We start from the raw sequence: 18,441 nt of genomic DNA, 5'->3' as shown, positions 1-18,441 counted from the left end.
AGACTAAACCAGTGTCGTTGGATTTGCTAAAAGACAGAGGGTGCTGGAAGACTGAGGTCAAAGGGTTACTGGTAGGCAAAGGTCAGAACAAAAGCAAATGGCAGGTGTCTACTCTGGTGCCGTATGCTTGTGAAGGTACAGGAACTGTGTGCTCTTCATTCTCCTGGAGCAGGCCTAGCAGACAAGTAATTAGAGATACATGGCAAAGACAAAAGAAAGTTCTGGCCACCCATGATGCAGTAGAGAGAGGGATGCAGAGTTAGGGCACTGGCCCCAGGGTTTGTTTACCTATACACACAGAAAAAAGATGGCATCAGTATGAACAGGTGAGGGGAAAGGAAAGGATGGGCCTTGTGCAGGGGTGGTTGTGTCTGTGCTACAGTCTGCTACTCAGCATCTTCGCTTTCATCTGACACAAAGACTGGATGCATAGGTAGAGAGTAGATAGATGAAAAAGCATCAGTTCATTAATCCTCTAAAAAAAAAAAAAACAGGCTTAACAACTGGTCATGGTGGCACATGCCTTTAGCCTCAGCACTTGGGAGGCAGCGTCAGGATGATCTGAGTTTGAAGCCAGCCAGGGCTACAATTAAGAAAAAAAATCAGGCTTAGAGTGTCTTAAATATAGTAAACAACAGTCATTTAACCCAACACTTCTTGAGTCTAACTACCTTGGGGAATTTGAATGCATAAATGGATCTATCTAAGTGACTTTAACACAGGAACCCTCACTCCCAGCTCTGCAGTGAGTGTCCTCTTGCTCTTCAGTCCTCTTTTCAGGCCATGGGGAGGTAAGATGGAAATAAAGCTGTAGGAAGTTGAGGGAAGGGACAGGTACCCAGAAATGTCCATAGACCAAAAGTCCAAGCGCAGACTGATGACTTACACAGCTGTACACATTCCAAGAACATTTAATCAGGTAAACAAAACTGGTCTAAATACACTTTCACTTATTCATAAATACTGATTTATATATAATAACCGCAACAATTTTATCTTCAAAAACACCATCCAAAACTTCAAGTTAAATATATTTTCAGGATTAACTTAGTGGGGTTTTGTTTTTTGTGTGTGTTTTTTGAAGTTTGGTTTTTAACCACTTCTTCCTCCAGGTGTATGTCATCGGAACACACAGGACACTCAAGCATGTCTATACCACTGACATCCATTTTCAGGCACACAGGCTTTCTACCACACTTGGCTTGGTCTTGTCACCTCTGGGAGGAACTGGTTCACCTGTGATTTCTGTCTAATAGTGTCAAAAGGAAAACCAGAAGTGGCTGCTGGTTCCTAAGCCATTAATACTGCTTTTAAAAAGGGATTCTTAAACACAGCTTGGTATATTGTGTGCTCAAAATTACACTGACCAGAATTGTGCTTGTGGCAATCTTGTGAAGATTGGTATTTGTGCTTTGAATTCTTTCCAACAGATGATCACCTGACATAAGGCCTGTTGAGTAAGACACCTCACTGCTTCGCCTTGGTTCTTCCTCCCTACCTAATAAAGCCCAGCTGGCCTACTCCGCTAAGGATGACCTTTAATCTACTTGTGCCTCTTTCTCCTTGGGCTACAAGGCTTGATCCTCTCACCCTCAAGACCAAGACCTAGGGATTTAGGTCTTGTTTACCTCATTTTGAGACAAAGCTTTCCCATGGCCTTCCTGGATTCTCGTGTCCTCTCTCCCCAACCCATAAGGACAGTACCCGCCTGTCCCTCCGTGTAGTCATTTATGGCCGGTCACTTCCATGTTGCTGTGGTTCATGTCCTACCTGACTTCTGCTCTTCCTCCCTAGTTTTCCTCTGGTTCTATATACACTTCTTACACCTCTTCTGCCTCTGCCATCAGAGTCTTGGAAGACGAGCTGTGGGAGCTGGGAGCCAGACACTGTCCCTGCTAGACAGCCCCTAAAGGCATTGGGGTAGGATGGTACAGGGGAGGTCAAAGTTGAGTTGATATCGTTAGGGACTCTGTAGATCATCTATCACTCGAGGTAATGTAGAAATGTTTCTTTCTTGTGCAAGCAGGTCATTAATGTGGAAGGAAGACTTTCTTACCAGAAAAGCTCATTTTTGTTCCCAATAAGCTCTTGTGTTCCAAATTCTCAGCTTTTCTGCCCTCCTCTCTGTTGCCTTCCTTTTCTCATCACTCCTTCGTTTCCATTAAGTTCTTTTGTACCTAATAGCAAATAATCCCCCAGGCAACAACCCTCAACATAACTAACCGTCCTGAATTGGATAGCACATCTTTTTGAAGGTTCTCATGTATTAGAGATCCCTGTAAAACAGGATTCTGCCCCTTCAGTTATGCTGAGAAACAGGACCCTGTGCTGTATTGGATATACCATGAGCATTTTTGTAGTCTACTGAGCACCCTGTGCGGGTAGCATCCTTGGATTCTGCGTCCCTATATACAAAAAGATTACAAAACTTCACTTTACAGATGCAAGAATACTGAGTAATTTGCTCCCAAACACCTAGCTAGCAATTGGCAACCTGAAATCTTAACTCACAGACATCCCACACCAGCCCCATCCCTGCTGTTTCCCATCTGCCTGAAGCAAAGGGAGATAGACTGAAGTCCTCAATTAGTGCCTAGCAGATAGGCTCTTAGATGTTTAAACTGAGGCACACAGTGGGGCCTAACACATTGCCTGTTCTTGGCCTCCTCATGTTCAGCCACATCATCCTCATTCCTTCCAGACAGGAGACAGATGAAACGAGGCTGGACGTGTTCCATGAGTTCAACTTCTGGTCCACTGAGAAATGTCTCTATAATCTGCAAATCTAAGGAGCACATTGTCCATTTGAAAAACCACTCCTAATAGTTCTGTCTTAACAGACTAGCAAGCTCTTTCACTGTATCAACACTAGTTTCCTCCTCTTGTCTAGACCCAAACTACAGTGCACTATTGCAAATACTGAGTTTGTCTCGGTGGTGATGGTTTCATTCTCGGCTGAAAGGTGAAATCAGTTATACAAATGAGAATCCATGAAACAGTGCGTGCCAGTGGGCCATTGTCTTTACAATCCTTCATCCCGCCTGTCCCAGGAGCAGCAATTTTCTTAGCATCAGGCAGCCCATTACAGGTAGTTCCTGTGAACTCCATCCCGGGTAACACACATAAGGTAAGAATCGGTTGTCAAGGTCAGGGGCTTGTCATGGTAGGGCTCAGAAGAACAAGCCTCCGTGGTTTTTTTTTGCTCTCCACAGCCACACTGCTGCCATCTAGTAACTAAGATCTTAAACTCCGTGATTTGGGTTGTCTGGCCTGGGAAAAGCTAGGTGCTGAGCTGTAGTGCCAGGCCCAGTGCCTTCTCGGGCGCAGCAAATCCCACAGCTGGCATCGGGACACAGCTCAGGACCCAAGTCAAGGGTAAAAAGCAGCAGAGATGGACCACTGCCCTACAAGTGGTCCTGTTAGAATCAGAAGGACTGAGGTATTTAAGCAAACCAAGGTCCCACCTACCAGTACCTATGGGTCCCCTGGGGAAGGCCTCGGGCCTACCACTGCACAGTAGTTGGCAGCTAACATGGCAGGGCCTAATTGGGATGGTGGGCTTCTGCACAAAAGGCAGGTGTCCTCTAAAGAGGACAAAAGAGAACGTATGAAACTACCTCTCCTCTCCCCAGCCCACTTCTCTCAAGCTCAGAGCAGAATCCCTGAATGTGCAAAAGCATGGTTCTGGCTCCTAAACCCCCCTCCGAGACTCAGTCCGGATGTTCACCTGCCTCGACAGTCCGACCATAGCACCGTAGTTGGAATACCCGGACCCTCTGGAGCCACAGTTGGTCATCACTGCCTGATGCTCTACGTCCCCAACAGTATCCTCAGCTGCATCTCTCTCCCTCCCTCTCTGGTGCTAAACGCTGGTGTTACATGGTGTAGCCCCAGTGCTCCGTGAGGTGCTTAAAGACCTGCAGTGCTGGGTGGATGAGTAGACGTCCTCCACTAAAAGGGGTGGGAGTGAAACTCAGTGTTCTAGGTCAGATCTCTTGTATGCCAGTAAATCTGGGGCCAGCCAGTAGGATTCAGGGGCCTCAGCATCCTTTCCATAAAGCCTATCCCAGGGCAATCAGGAAAGAGCTCTCCAGCCTTTAAGCCAATCTCTTGCACTAACTGGCAACCCATACCTAGACAGCATGCCTCTGTGCATATTGGCTGATTGGGAATATGGTCCCTCGATAACAGAATACAGAGAGAAGAGAAATGCTGCCAGGAATGAGAGCAGTTCCTCTGCCCCTGCCACTCCATCCAAAATCTTGCTACTCCCCTGCACAGCTGACCTGGAGTTGACAAGATCACACAAATGCCAAGCCCAATGAAAGGTCTTCAGTAAACGGCAGACCAGGAACCACAGGAAAGACACTGCCACACCAGGAGCCAGGCAGCCCACAGAAAACCGTGGAAAGTAAGTCAGTCTGGAATGGCTGCCTCGTGGCAGATACGACAAAAGTCCTGGACCCTTCCTCTGCTCTGTGAAATGGAGAGCCCTGAGCATCTCTTATCTAAGCACCCACGCTTAAGAGCAGCGGAGATTATCTTCCTGACCACCACAGCAAGCACTCAAAGCTCAAACTCCCAAGTTCTAGCCCAAAGAGCAAGAGGAGTCCGAGCCAACAAACCCCACCTGCCCTTCCACCTTTGCCTCAGCCGTGGCACCCTCTTCATACCCATGTCTCGGTAGGCGGCATTTAGGACTGCCCTCAACAGCCAATCAGCACAAAGGCACAAGGCCAGGGCATGCAGGGAGCTCCTCCTGTTTACTGGGCACACAAACATATACAAATGCTGGTTCACCCACAGGTCACATTCAGTTTATTCCCATCATCTCCTAAGTTAGAAACTCAGAAGATGTCAAAGAGCAGAGCCGGAATTATCTTGGAGGCCACTTGGAGGCCACTCATTCCAGTTCCTCACTCCTTTCTTTTTCTCCAAAAGGCCTAGTGACGGGGCAGGATGTCCCCAAAGACATGCGGACAAAGACCACGCTGGGCCTAGAAGCCGGGATGTGAGCTCTGGTCCAGTGTGCCCTTTCTGCCTTGTGCCCACCCCAGAGCTGCAGCAACAGTCACAACTGCTCCTGGGAATTAAGACCTATATCTTCTGTCCCCCCCTCCAAATTCTCCCCAGCTGGACATGACACCATAACCCCAGTCTTATTGATATGCCTTAAATCTCCAGGGGTTTTTTTATTCTAAAAATGAAGTGCCTGGTATTCACCTTTGTCTTTTATAGTGGTTTCCCCCTTTTCAAATACTTAAAAAAAAAAAAATTCTGTTAACAAGGAGGTGGCCACATCTTGGGTGGCCTGTGGGCTGTTCCTACAGGCCAGCAGCAGGGGCCACCAAAGGCCAAGTCCAATGAGGGCAGTAGCTATGGGCTGTGTTGTGTGTTCTACACCTGGCTGTTTTCTGGACTGTTTTGCATTTCGCCTAGTACTTGTGGCCCCATGCTGCCTGGATCAACCACACAAAGCCCCCGGATGGTCTTACAGTGCTAAGGAGGGCTATGCCACTCCATGCCATGCAGAGTAGGGAGTGCCTCTAGAAGCATCACCGAGACCATGAGCCAGACCAGCTGGATCCATGTGGTGACCTCCCTTTAAACCCGCTGCCTCCAGCCCTCCCGAAACCCCAGCTGCTTCTCCATCTGCCTTTGTGTGGGGGTGCTTCGGAAGCCTCGCTCCATCCCAGCGACCCTGAAGCGGCAGACACCGTGGTCAGAGGCTGGAGACAGTACTTTCAGTCATCCTAGCTGCACACCAGATGTTTCCTTCCCAGCCTCTGGCTGTCTGGTGACATCTTCCAGGGGTCTTGGCATGGGCACCAATACCAGTAGCTCCGCCGTGCCCAGTCCCCCTCCGAGGCCTTCATCTCTGTTCTGCAGCTAAGACATTGCCTTCTTCGATGCTCTGTAGCTGCAGCAGCCTCTGATTCACAAGAGTCCTGCTGCCTCGACGGCCCCCAAAGCTAGCCCCCGGGACGGTCCGTGCTGTGAACAAGACCCCTGGCAAAGCCTCGTCCCCAAATAAGTTGATTTTGGCTTCAGCCTCAATGGCTTTAGCCAAGCTGGCTGCATAACTGTCCAAGGATTTGTGTACTTCGGCTTTCACATGAAGAAGAGAGTTCTTGGCAGCCTCTGTGGGAGAAGGCAGAAAGGAAAGTTAGCAGGGAAGCCAGGACCCATGACCATTCCAGGGATATGACCTCTGTTGGCTTTCTACCCCAAGGAGAGGAGACAAGCAGAGGTTACAGGTACGAATTTTGACATCAGAGTCCCCAGGCTAAAATTCTGGACTCTCCCAATTACTACCTGAGAAATGCCGGACACTGTTTTCTAGTTTAGTTCCCTCGTCTACAAAGAGAAGGGAATTTCTTACTTCACATGGTCACCGTGTCAAATGAGTGAGAAAATTCTGCCTACAAAGTTTTAGGCTTTTCATCTTCAAAAGAATTGGCTTCTCGCAGCTCTCGGGAACAGCCTAGCCCGTGGCTGTAAACATGCGCAGACCCGCATGCCATGTCTCTCCTCCACTGCACTCCGAGCTTCCCTGACTGTGGAAGGCCTCGAGTTTGGAAGTGAGGTCAACAGTTCCACTGTCCCTTGAAGGATTGGGGCCCCTGACGCCCGCGCTGAATAGAAAAAAGCGGAGGTGGCTCGTAAGTACCAAACCTGCGCAGAGCCTCTCCGAGCCCACTGCCTAAGCTCTCGGAACATTCGGGGGAACTTCTCCTTATGTTTTCTGGAGAACAGGCAGCTTGCGGCTCACACTCCAGGAAGAAAGGAGGCGGGGAGACCTTAGCAGCCCCGGCTTGCTCCCCACCCCACAAAGGGTAGGTGTCATTCCCGGCTGCACCTTGCGCTCAGCACCCAACCAGCAGGGGGCGCTCCCCGACCGACTCACTCCCGGGACACAGAGGGGCTTGCTTGGCTCCTTGTGACAGGTCTGGGGAGGAGTTGGACTCCTTATCCTGCGGCAGGGTAACCGCTGAAGGCTGCTGGCTAGCTCCGCTGCCGAATCTGCCTTGCCAGAGTAGCTGCTTAGAAATCTTGCCCTCTCTGAGCTCCGCTACCACCTTTCCGCTCACTTTGGATGGGATTGGGGTGGGGTGGAAAGGGATAGGTAATGGGCCCATATTTATTTTCATACTCAGTATTCACACCTTAAAGCCCCGGGCTCCAGCAGACGCTGTGGCTCCCTAATGCCAGTGACTACACTCACTGGGTGACATTCAAGAGAAAAGAGATTCCTATGCCCCAGGGCAATCTAAGTGGCTCCTCTGTCACTTGTCCACTGGGCTGGTCTGGAATGGAAACTAAGCCCAAGTCCCAAAGCCACCAGGCCGCTCCATGTTCACAGGTGGAGCAGGAAAGCCAGGCGACGGGCTCGGGCCCCGAGGGTTTCCGCTCCACTCATCAGGACGGCAGCCTGGCCTCCGCTTGATGAGGGCCGAGGAAACAGGCTCAGACGGGCTACTTCACATTTATGACTGCCCATCATCCACAGAGCAGAGCGGCTACTGTGGAGGGCTCGGAGCTAGCTTATCCTGTCAGGTTACTTACTTCCTGAGGGAAATAAAAATTTCCTGAGTGTTCTCTGTGTGCGTGCGTGTGTGTGTGTGTGTGTGTGTGTGTGTGTGTGTGTGTGTCTCGCCTGGATATGACTTTCTATCTGTGTGTTTGTGTGTGTGTATGTCTGTATGTGTGTTTGTGTTTGTGTGTGTCTGTGTATGTCTGTCTCTGTGTCTGTGTGTGTATGTCTCTGTGTCTGTGTGTCTGTGTATGTCTGTCTCTGTGTCTGTGTGTGTGTATGTCTCTGTGTCTGTGTGTCTATATATGTCTGTCTCTGTGTGTGTCTGTGTGTATGTATGTCTGTGTGTGTCTATGTGTTTCTGTCTCTGTGTGTGTCTGTGTGTCTGTGTGTCTGTGTGTATGTATCTGTATTCACTCCACCTTCGACGCTGCTTGCTCTGATTCAGATGCCTTGGAATTCAAGACTCGGGTGTCACCATAGGCTGCAGTAATCAGAAAGAGGCAGAGGTGAGGAAGCCTTGGCAGGTTCTGTGCTAAGGGTCTGGCTACGATCCCTTCCTTGCCCATGTGTTTTACTGTTCACTCCCATGAACCAACCTTTGATCTGTTCCACTTCATCTTCAAATGTGACAGAGCTCCTTCTCTTGGGTGGGCAAGTGCAGTGCGAGGGAGGGTTGTCGTCAGAAGCGCCATCTTCCAGCAGCATCACGTCCGTCCCTAAGGCAGACAGATGGTGCACACAAGCTACTACAGACCCCAAGGCTTCTTCCCCCCATCTGTCTAAGCGCCAGTGACCCTGGCCCCCAGCGGACTGTCCTGAAGCAGCTCCTGACAGACAGCCTGTGTGTCACCCAGGAGTTCACAGACAGTAGAGGGAGACCAAATAAATGGTCTAACCACCGGTGGACAGCACCTGAGGAACAACACCCAAGTCAGCTGAGGAGGCCCCTCCTCCACCTTGGCTTGTGTCCTGTCACCTTAGGGCACTATGCTCTGGAACCATTGGTGGGACAGGGGTAGGCCTTGTGCCTGGCACCTAGATGAGGCCATCAGTCAGAAAAAAGTTCGGTCTTCCCTGAAGATGCCCCCTCATCTAGTAGCCCAGAGGCCGCACATCATGTGTTGTCTCGAGAACCACAGGTCATGAGGCTCCCTTGACCTGCGCCCCTCTTCTGTGGTTGGAGGAACAGGCTGGCCTGCATCACTCCCCAGGCTGTCTCCCCACTCTCAGGCAGGAGAGCTCCAGCCACTGACAGTCACTCACCGGGCCCTGCCGTGGCTGGAGCCAGGCCCAGGTTCTGACTTCACTAACGGCTATTTCTCCAGCCCCAGAGATAACTTTTCAAAATCTCCCAGCGGGAGCTGGAGAGAGGGCGAAGTTCTTAAAGGCTTACACCCAAAAAGACCAAAGCTCCCAGGGGTGTGGCAATAGAGGAGCTTGGAGTTCACTGGAGCCCTTGCTGCTTGTCTGGGGATCTGGTACCATTCCCTTAACGGCCCAGAGCATCAACAAGCACCAACTCCAAATGTGGCCAGGTGCCTCAGTTCTCCAACATAAGTCTGTGAACTAGGTGAAGAGATGCTTCTGGTCTCTGGCCAAATTCCCCCACCCAGGCCACTCAGCAAACATGGGATCCAGCCACCCTGAGTCCCCGCAAGCCCTAACACCATGATGCCGACTCCAGGAAGGAGCCAGAGACGACTCCAAGGACTGACCAGCCAATTATAGCATAATTAGTGAGAAAGCATAAGTTTTTCAGATCTTAACTTCTCAAAGGTTTTTGTGTACCTTCAACCTCCACATCACACCATGCGGTGGGGAGAGAAGGAACCGAGAGGAGCGTTTAATGAAGGAGAAGGCCTCGAGGCACAGAAAAGCCGAACCAGCCATCATGAGGAACCCAGCTCCTGAATCCTAGCCCTCCTCCATGCTCTTTCGACACTTTTAATTCCACGCAGTTAATGCAGCAAATTTGCACAAGCCGGAGGTTTTCCGGGTAGAAACCATACCTGAATCCTGAGAGTAGCTGAAACCAGTGTCCCCGGTGCTGCTGCTGTGTCCCAGGGGCTGTCCGCCTGCCATGAGCGCCGTGAGGTGCGGGGACAGGCCCAAGTCTGCAAGGCAAAGTCAGCATTGGTGGAATGACCGCAGGCTGTTGGGTGGGCACCAGCTCTCTGCTGGGCAGCTGACTCTCCAGTTTCCGGCCACTGGACACCAGCTCCTTTCTGAGTGCTGTCCCTTGCAAAACTCACTTCTGACCCACTGGAGAACAACAAGCCACAACTGCTTCCCCCCCACCCCCGATTTTGACCCTTATTCCTTTCCCATTCCTTCTCCCCACAGGGAACCTTCCCGACCTCATCAGACACCAAGACAGGTGGAAAGGAGATTTCTGGTGAGCAGTCATGGGAGGTCTTAACCCCCCTGAATTCTACTTGAAGAGTTAAAGAGTTTGGAGAAGCGACAAGGCAGATGGATGAAGATAGAAGGAAAGAATGACCTGGAGAAGAGAACCGTGTGACTCCAGAAAAGGGAATGGAGGTTGGTGAGGAGGTCTGGAAAGGGCCTCCTTCTCACCTACAGCCACTAAGGCTTGGGAGCTGCAGGCTCAGGAGACTGCTGGGCGCCACAGATGATCTCAGAGCAGCTGGACCACGCCGCTGCTCTTCCCACATCAGCCTCGGCACCACCACCACCACCACCCCCTCCCCGTGTCTGAAGAGCAGAGGGAGTGAAACGGGGCTGTGGCACTGAGACCCCAGGAGCAGAAGGACTTGGGGAACCTGGGGAAGCATTGAGAGGCTGCAGAGTTCTCAATGTTTTGGTTTTGGTTTTGTTTTGTTTTGTTTTGTTTTCGGGAAAACCAGCCAGAAAAGATGTGCAGGTGTTAAGAGCAGGGACCCTGTGGGATGGCTCGGCCGGACCACCCCACAACAAGGAAGCCTGTGGGGCCGTGGGGCCTTCCCAGTGTTTTATTACTAAAGCTGAAGGGATGGCAGGGACTGCTGCACAGCTAAAGAAAAGTCCCTAGAGTGACAGACGAGAGAGATAGATAGAGAGAGAGAGATCTAAGAGGAGGAGACAACAAAGAGACCTTTAAAAATGTTAATTGGGTACATAGTAAAGTTCAAAAGCTAAGTCCATTAAGAAGAGCTGGGGGCTCTCTGCGTGATTGTTTCTGCCCCTGTCTGCCGGTCTTAGGGTCCACTTTCCTTGCTTTACTGACGCTCATAGTCTCAGAGGCTTTAGTCTACAGTTAGATGGCTTTGTTGCTTTGGGGCTGTGCTAAGGCAGAACGTTATGCTGAGAAGCATGTGAGTTACTCAAGAGTGGGGCCGCTCACCTCACAGTGCCTGGGAAGCAGAGACACAGGAAGTGTCAGGGATGAGAGAGCTTTCCAGAGCATAACCCAGTAACCTGTTTTCTCCAATGAGATCCGGCCTCTCGGGTAATGCCACTAGATTTTTAAGCCTCAGGGACTAATACGTTGATTAGGTCAGAGGCTTAAGAATCCAGTCATTTGCAATGATTGGATCCATCGTCCGAGGATTAAGGCTTCAAGACACAAGCCCATGTTTCTATACAGGTCAGAACACCATCTTACTTTATAAACTCCCTGCATGGAGCACACACAAATAACTCTTCTCGTTTACTTACAGGTGGGTGTTTTTACAGGATCTCACTATCTAAACTACACTGACTTGAACCTGAGTTCTTGCATCGGTTTAATACTAGCTGATCAAGTTCTTCTAAAGTGCTTGAAATTTGCTTGTGTGTGCATGGGAGTACATGTGTGTAGAGGCTAGAAATAGACACGAGTGGTTTTCTCTCTTAATCTCCACCTTAGTTTTTGAGCCAGGGTCTTTCCCTGAGCATGCTGATCCCTGAGTTGAGCTTGATTGGCAGGCCTGTGAGCCCTGGGATCCTGCCTAATGCTGAGATTACAGACACACACCACCACACCTGCTTTCTACGCAGGTGCTAGGGATTCAAGCACAGGTCTTCAGGCTTGTGCGATAAGCACTTAGCTGTTCTATCTGATGTGCCAGATTTATTGTTTGTCTCTTTTAAAATTTCAAGTGTGGGGGCTGGAGAGATGGCTCATCGGTTAAGAGCATTGACTGTTCTTCCAGAGGACCCAGATTCAGTTCCCGGCACCCACACTGCAGCTCACAACTGTCTAACTCATAAGATCTTACACCTTTACACAGACGTGCATGCAGGCAAAACACCAATGCACAAAAATAAAAATAAATAAATTATTGAAATTTTATTTGTGTTTAAAAAAAAGAAGAAGAGCTGGGGGGGAAGGAAGGTGGTACTAGAAAAAAATATGAAGATAAAAATCTCTTAGAAATTACACACAGGCCTAATAGATCTAATGGCTGCTATGGTTGAATGTGCCCTTTAAAAGTTCCTCTGAAGTCGGGTGGTGGCACATGCCTTTAATCCCAGCACTTGGGAGGCAGAGGCAGGGAGCTCTCGTGAGTTCAAGGCCATCCTGGTCTACAAAGGGAGTTCCAGGACAGCCAGGCCTACATAGAGAAACCCTGTCTCTTATTCCTCTTCTTGGAACTTACTTCCCACTGTTGAAAGATGAGGCCTAATGGATGGGCTGATGTTATCACAGAAGGGGTCAGTTACCTCAAGAATAGCTGTAAGGCTAAAGGGGTGCCCCGGCGGTTAGAGCACTTGCTACTCTTGCAGAAAATCTAGGTTTGGTTCCCAGCACACTCAGTGTCTCAGAACCTTCTGTAAGCCCAGTGCCAATGGATCTAATGTCCTCTTCTATCCTCTGGCAATACCAGGCAGGCCTGTGGCATATACACAAATGTGCAGGCAAAATACTCATATTCACATTCACAAAATGAAAACAAGTAAATGAAGAAGAGGAGGGGAAGGAGGAGGAGAGTGATCTTAGTTTAATAGTGAGTTTGGGCCCCTCTTGCTCTCTGGGTTTGCCCTCCCTTGACTCCCTACTATTATGGGATAGCACAGACAAAGGCCTATCAGATGACAGTGCGGTGCTCTTGGTGCTGGTGCACTCCTTTAAGCCCAGCACTCAGGAGGCAGAGGCAGCCAGATCTCCGTAAGTTCAAGACCAGCCTGGTCTAAAGAGTTAATTCCAGGACAGCTAGGGCTAAACAGAGAACTCTGTCTCAAAAAAAAAAAAAAAAAAAAAAAAAAAAAATTAACTAAAAATATTTATTTTGATTTCACATGTTTGTGCACTACGTTTGAGCCTAACAAAGCCAGAAGACAGCATCAGCTTCCCTGGAACTGGAGTTAAGTTGTGAGCCCTGTGTAGATGCTGGGAACTGAATTCGGGTCCTCTGTAAGAGGAATAAGCATAAGTGCTCTTGACTGGGGGGGAGGGGGGAGGAGTTGGGGAGGAGGGTTGTTTCCAACCTTCCTAAATCTTAAGCCAACTGTCAATCACTGCTCACTATCAACCACCTTGTCTCCAGCACTTGGATACAGTAGCAGAAATGGGACTAAGACCATGGCCTATGGTAGAGGACAGTCTCCATTCTCCTGCAATATACTCTAAGATGGGAGAAAGAGTCCTCTTTAATTGCGCCCTGATATTTCTGAGAGTGCAGGGTGATAGGACATTCTATATATACTCTTCCCTCTCTTCCTGAGAGCCCAGGAGGGAATGGTGGGCCACAGCGATGCACAACACAGCCACCTTCTCTCAGAACCTCTTTCATAAGCAGCTCTCAGTTTGCTTGGGGTTGGTTACAGGACTGAAACTAGAGAAGACCCCAGGGTCTCCCCTGAACCTGCTTGTCCCCTCTGGAACATTGGCCTGGGAACGTGGCCTATGTTCGACAGCAGGCCCGATGCTCAGGGCGGAGCCCCCAGGGCCATCTCCTGCCAGCTGGGATGGTGGCAGCCACAGTACCCTTGGGCACCATCCCTGAGGCTGCAGCAGGAGCCAGGAACACATGTCTTGGTCTCCTCTAGTGAGAGGGATCGTTTGAGCCAGACCGCTGCGGCTCAGCTGGGAAGCACTTCCCTGAGATGCCACAGAACACCACCGTAGCCCACGGGAAGAGGCCACGTCTAACCCTTCCAACGAACATGCACAGAAGGCCAGGCCCAGGCACCAGGTTTGCTCCCCAAGAACATGCACCGGGCGAAAGGCACTTGTGCATTGCAGAAGCCGAGAAGAGGGATGGGATTCTGAGGTGCAGCAAGAATCGAACGAATCAAAAGACCTCACCATGCCGCCAGGAGAGAGGTTTAGAAAGGATAGGAGGAAAACCCAAAGGCCCCAGCATTACCCTCCACCCTAACCCAGACCTCCCAAGAAGGGTGCTTTCCCCTGAATGACAGATGGGACCCTCCTTCCCAGGAGATAACTGAAGAGCTCTGCCCTCAGACCCAGGGCATTTCCATCCCCGGGGCACCGGGGTTCTCTTCAGCTCTTCTTGCCTTTTATCCTGCAGTCTTTCCTTTCCTCTCTCTGCCAGGAGCCCCCTACCAGATTCAGGTTTGTATCACAGTTTAGCATCCAACTGAAATTTAGTACTTACCATTTGCACTAAGGCAACTGTTTCTACTCGATGGCTGCCCTACCCACCTGAAGGTGGCACTCCCCAGCAGTCTCCAAGTGCCCTGGGCAGGAACTGTGCCCACCCACCATGGAGATCTACTACAGAGGCCTCACAAGCAAAAGGGCTTGGTGGCTCAGTGACAGCTGGCATCCGTGAGAATGTATCTTTAGCTTGAGGTGGACAGGGTAAGGAAACTAAAATACAGTGATTATGGGTGAACTGGGCTCTGGATGAAGTCACCATTGTCATGTGCTTGGGAGGTTCCAGGGGCATGTGTGGGATTCCCCTTCTGCCTTTGCATATCTCAGGAACACTGATAATTCCACCTATGGACTTCTTGGATGTCAAATACATTGCACAAATGAAGACATACAAAACCGCGGTAGGACCTCCACTTGCTGGCCATCTTTTATACCCCCTGTGAATACCACGGCACTTGCCCTCACAAGGGCGGAAAGCAAGCTTGAAAACAGGTCAATGGCAGGCTTATCTGGGTTTAGGAGATGGCTGCGTCTGTGCACAGAGGGCAAAGGCAGGTTTTGGTGAGCCTGGCTAAGACACAGGGCTGTGCGTGGAGGCTCAGGTTGCCCTCCCGATCAGGAAGGCAGTGGAAAGCCAGAGTGTGTACCTGGGATAGGCCCGTGTGCTCTTGCTCCCCAGCATCTAAGGCATTAGTGTGGCTGACTGATCCCCTACAGTCAGGCCCTCAGAGGGGAGCCATAGCCACTGTCCACTCCCAGCCCTGGAGAAGCCGCGGATTCAGAACCCATCAGCCCACAAGGCTGCTTTTCCCTGAATGAGCCTCAGACCACCAACAGCTTCGGGCCTGCCAACCTGACCACAGCTGGTGTTTTCCGATGGCTCCCACAGCCTGGGAGTCCCTTCCAGGACAATCACAAACAATTCACATAGTAAATCTTGGCCAAGACTCAGAAGCCTCTCTTTTCCTCTATCCTTCTCTGCCCTCGGTGTTTTCCTTCCATTAATTTTTGCCAAGAAGACAAGTTATTATAAAACCTGAGTCAACAGGTTCACCAAAATGGAGCCAAGCACTGAAGACACCTTCTGGCTCACAAGTCACACTTGGGAACAGGAGCTTGTAAATAGCAAGGGTTGGGCACATTGGACCAATAGGGACACAGAGACAGTTCTTCCCATGGTCAAAAGAAAAATCACCAGACTTCCCCTATCCGCCAATAGCTCTCCACTAGTCCATGAGTAAATCAGTTAGCAGCATATGGGTCAGTGCCACGTGGATGGGGCACCTTGTCCTCTCTGGCCCTAGGAGTACACAGGCAACAGGGGTCATGTCTCTGGCCCTCTTGAGGGTGAAGGTGGGGGATCTCTATTTCTTTAAGTCATCTGGCCAGAAGTGAGAGCTACCGGCTCATGGAGGTGCACTTGAAACTTCCTTCCAATGGCTTGGCTGGGTGACGGTCTTCCTCAAAGTGGCTCTAAAATCCCAACCGTGTTTACGTCAGAACACTATAACCACAGCCACGGTGAGCAAGATGCACCCGCGCGTGCCAGAATCAGTGGATAGGGGATAAAGCAAAGCTACGATGTTTCGCTTCTCAAAGCATCTCTGCTGGCCCACGTGCTAATTACAGTGGAAATGGCACGGAGCAGAGAAGGCTGATAGACCACACCTGAAGCCAGAGGTCGAGGCAACTCAACCAGTAATAAGTACATTGACACGTGTGCCCCGAATCTGCTGTGCCAACAGGACCCCACCACTCCTGCAGGTCTCCTTCCGAGCACCAGCCTCAACTCGGGAGCACTCCACACAAGCCTGCCAACCCTGCAGAAGTACCCAGGCAGGGCTGAGGTATGGCACGTGTGGGGCGCTAGGGCTGGTCTTGCCCTGCAGTTATGAAAGTTGATAACACTATGGGAAGCTCCCTGAACTATTTTTCCAACCCTTCGAAACCTCAAATTTTATCAAAAGAAAAAGCTGAAAACAACATCTAACCTCTGATTGGAGCAAACCCCTGGGGCCTTGGTCGCACGCACGTGTGTGTGTGTGTGTGTGTGTGTGTGTGTGTGTGTGTGTGTGTGGTATGGATGTCCGGGATAGAATAGCCCTGAGCATATGACAATGATGCTTTGATGGAAAGCTGTGGTTTGGCATTAATAACACACACACATATACACACACACCAAAGATTACCAGATTACCAGGGATCATCAGAAGAGGCCACTGACCTGGGAGGGGAATCTGAAGGTGACAGCGTTTGGGAGGAGGGACAGGTTAAGTGAGCCACTGAGCCTGGCAAGGAGCATGGAAGGGAGGTGACTCTGAGGGAAAGCGTTTGCCAGGGGTGAAGGAAGACTGGCCCAAGGCTCGGATTCTTCCCTCTCTAATAAAGAAGTGTCTGTCCCTTCCAGACCATGAGGCCCCAGCTTTCTGAATCATAACATCCCCAATCCTGTTCTCCAGGGCTGTGTAGCAAGAGCTCCTCCTGCTCTGACCTCCTCCTCAGCATGTTCCTTCAGCAGCTAAGCAGTGGAAAGCTGCCTGGGGGCCACCGTGGCCACTCTGGTGTGGCCCTTCACAACACGACATCTGTGCCTTGAGCCTGGAGGTCACAGTCACCCTGAAACTGCTGTACTGACCCCAGGTGACATGTGCCTGGGGGCGTTGCAGGGGGTGTCTTTTTCCTAATTACCTGTGATCCTGTTGGAGATGCTGAAGAGCCTGGAGGTCCTCTGCCGCTGCACAAATGGTTCCCGGTAATAGCGGTCCCCAAAGCACATGCCCAGGAGCTCCTTGCGAACAGTTTTGTTCCAGAGGCCGTAGATCAGAGGGTGGCAGATGGCACTGGTAAAGGACAGCCATGTGGCCCACGTCTCCAAGGTTGGGGAGACACAGTTCTTTCCCCAGAGCGCCTCTGAGGTGATGACAATCATGTAGGGGCCCCAGGTGACCACGAAGGCACCGATGACCACCAGGATGGTGATGAGGGCTTTGCACTGGTTAGCTGAGTAGACCACGCCTTGAAAGGCATTCCTCCTGCTGCCTGAAGAGGAAGTGGAGGTGCTGGAGTTCTTCCTCCCACTCCTCTGGGCGTCCTCCTCCACGGTGACCACCGTGCCGCAGTGGACCTTGCGGGCCTTGACCCTGGCCACACGGAAGATGAACCCGTAGCACACGAGCATGATGAGAAAGGGAAACAGGGCACACCAGATCTGCCAGAAGACGGTGTAGCCAGGTTCCCGGTGCCACGCAGCCACACACATCCACTTGAACTCATCAAACTCCACCGACGACCAGCCGAACAGGGGGGGCAGGCAGCCAATGAGGGAGTGAAGCCAGATGTAGACAAGGGCCATCACGGCGCGGTTCCCTGTGATCTTCATGGGGTACACCATCGGATACAGGACAGCGTAATAGCTAGAAAAAAAAAATGATGAGGGAGGTGAGAGGGAAGCAACAAGGAAGCAGGGTGCCCTCCCCTCTTGGGTGGGGACACTTAACACTTCTCCCAACTAACCCCTTGTGCTGTGGAGGCTTCTAAGAGAGACACCTTCAGCCAGGCCTTCCCGGTCAAGCAACAGGTGACACCGTGTCACACAGCTGGACCCTAGCAAGGACCCATGGTCCTATGTGAAGGTCAGCACATCGGAGCCCACTTGTATTTAGGAATTCGGCTGTCCTCTCCAGGGACTAGCCTAATCTGCTTTCTATTGCTACGATAAAAACACCAGGACCATGGGTCCCAGAAGCTATGTTGTCTGGCTCACAACCACCTGGGACCAACCAAAACAACTGGAGGAGGAAAGGGTTTACTTCCATGTCACTGGGCACATCTGAAAAACAGATTCACAGGGCTCTCGAAGGTCAGCTCAGCTAAATGTTGACAGTACGGCAAAATGTCTGGCTCATGACAGTTACGTAACATGTGACGGTAGAAATCGTAACCAGTGCTGTTGTTTTCAGTACTACTTTTAAAAAGTACATTTTAGACAGGGTCTCTTTATTATGTAGCCCTGACTGTCCTGGAACTTGCTCTATAGGCCAGGCTGGCCTCGAACTCACAGTGATCCACCTGGCCCTGCCTCCTGAGTGCTGAGAGTAAAGGCAATGAAGCCTCACTTCCAGCTTCCTGCATCTTTAATTACTCGATCCTTTCCCTCTTTTCTCTCCTTCCCAACCCTGCCTGGTCTCCCTCCACCTCATACATAGCATGAGATGTAACTTGTCTAGTCAACTTGTGTTTTTAATCTACACTACCGCCTGAAAATTAAAAAATGGCATTAACATTAACCTGGCATTAACATTTCTAAAGACACTAACTTTTCTTTCCCTTTTCAGTTTTAGATTATTTTACTTTATGTACA

The 18,441-nt window shown here is 50.5% G+C and overlaps 1 protein-coding gene across 3 annotated transcripts in view; it reads right to left on the bottom strand.

Moving 5' to 3' along the window:
- Positions 1-893: 893 nt before the first annotated feature.
- Positions 894-18,441, bottom strand: part of Gpr161 (G protein-coupled receptor 161) — a 43,277-nt gene continuing 25,729 nt past the window's right edge. For all 3 annotated transcript variants that reach the window (XM_021631047.2, XM_021631056.2, XM_060364603.1), the window contains exons 3-6: positions 16,770-17,494; positions 9,547-9,651; positions 8,134-8,253; positions 894-6,141 (exon numbers count right to left, since the gene is read on the bottom strand). In XM_021631047.2, coding sequence (XP_021486722.1) covers positions 5,873-6,141; positions 8,134-8,253; positions 9,547-9,651; positions 16,770-17,494 — 1,219 coding nt within the window. In that variant the 3' untranslated portion in view covers positions 894-5,872. The remainder of the gene's footprint in view (positions 6,142-8,133; positions 8,254-9,546; positions 9,652-16,769; positions 17,495-18,441) is intronic.

Source organism: Meriones unguiculatus, chromosome 11 (assembly GCF_030254825.1).
Source record: "Meriones unguiculatus strain TT.TT164.6M chromosome 11, Bangor_MerUng_6.1, whole genome shotgun sequence".
Taxonomy (NCBI): Eukaryota; Metazoa; Chordata; class Mammalia; order Rodentia; family Muridae; genus Meriones; species Meriones unguiculatus.
The sequence above is the reverse complement of the archived record's forward strand: the minus strand, read 5'-3'. Positions and strand labels throughout refer to the sequence as shown.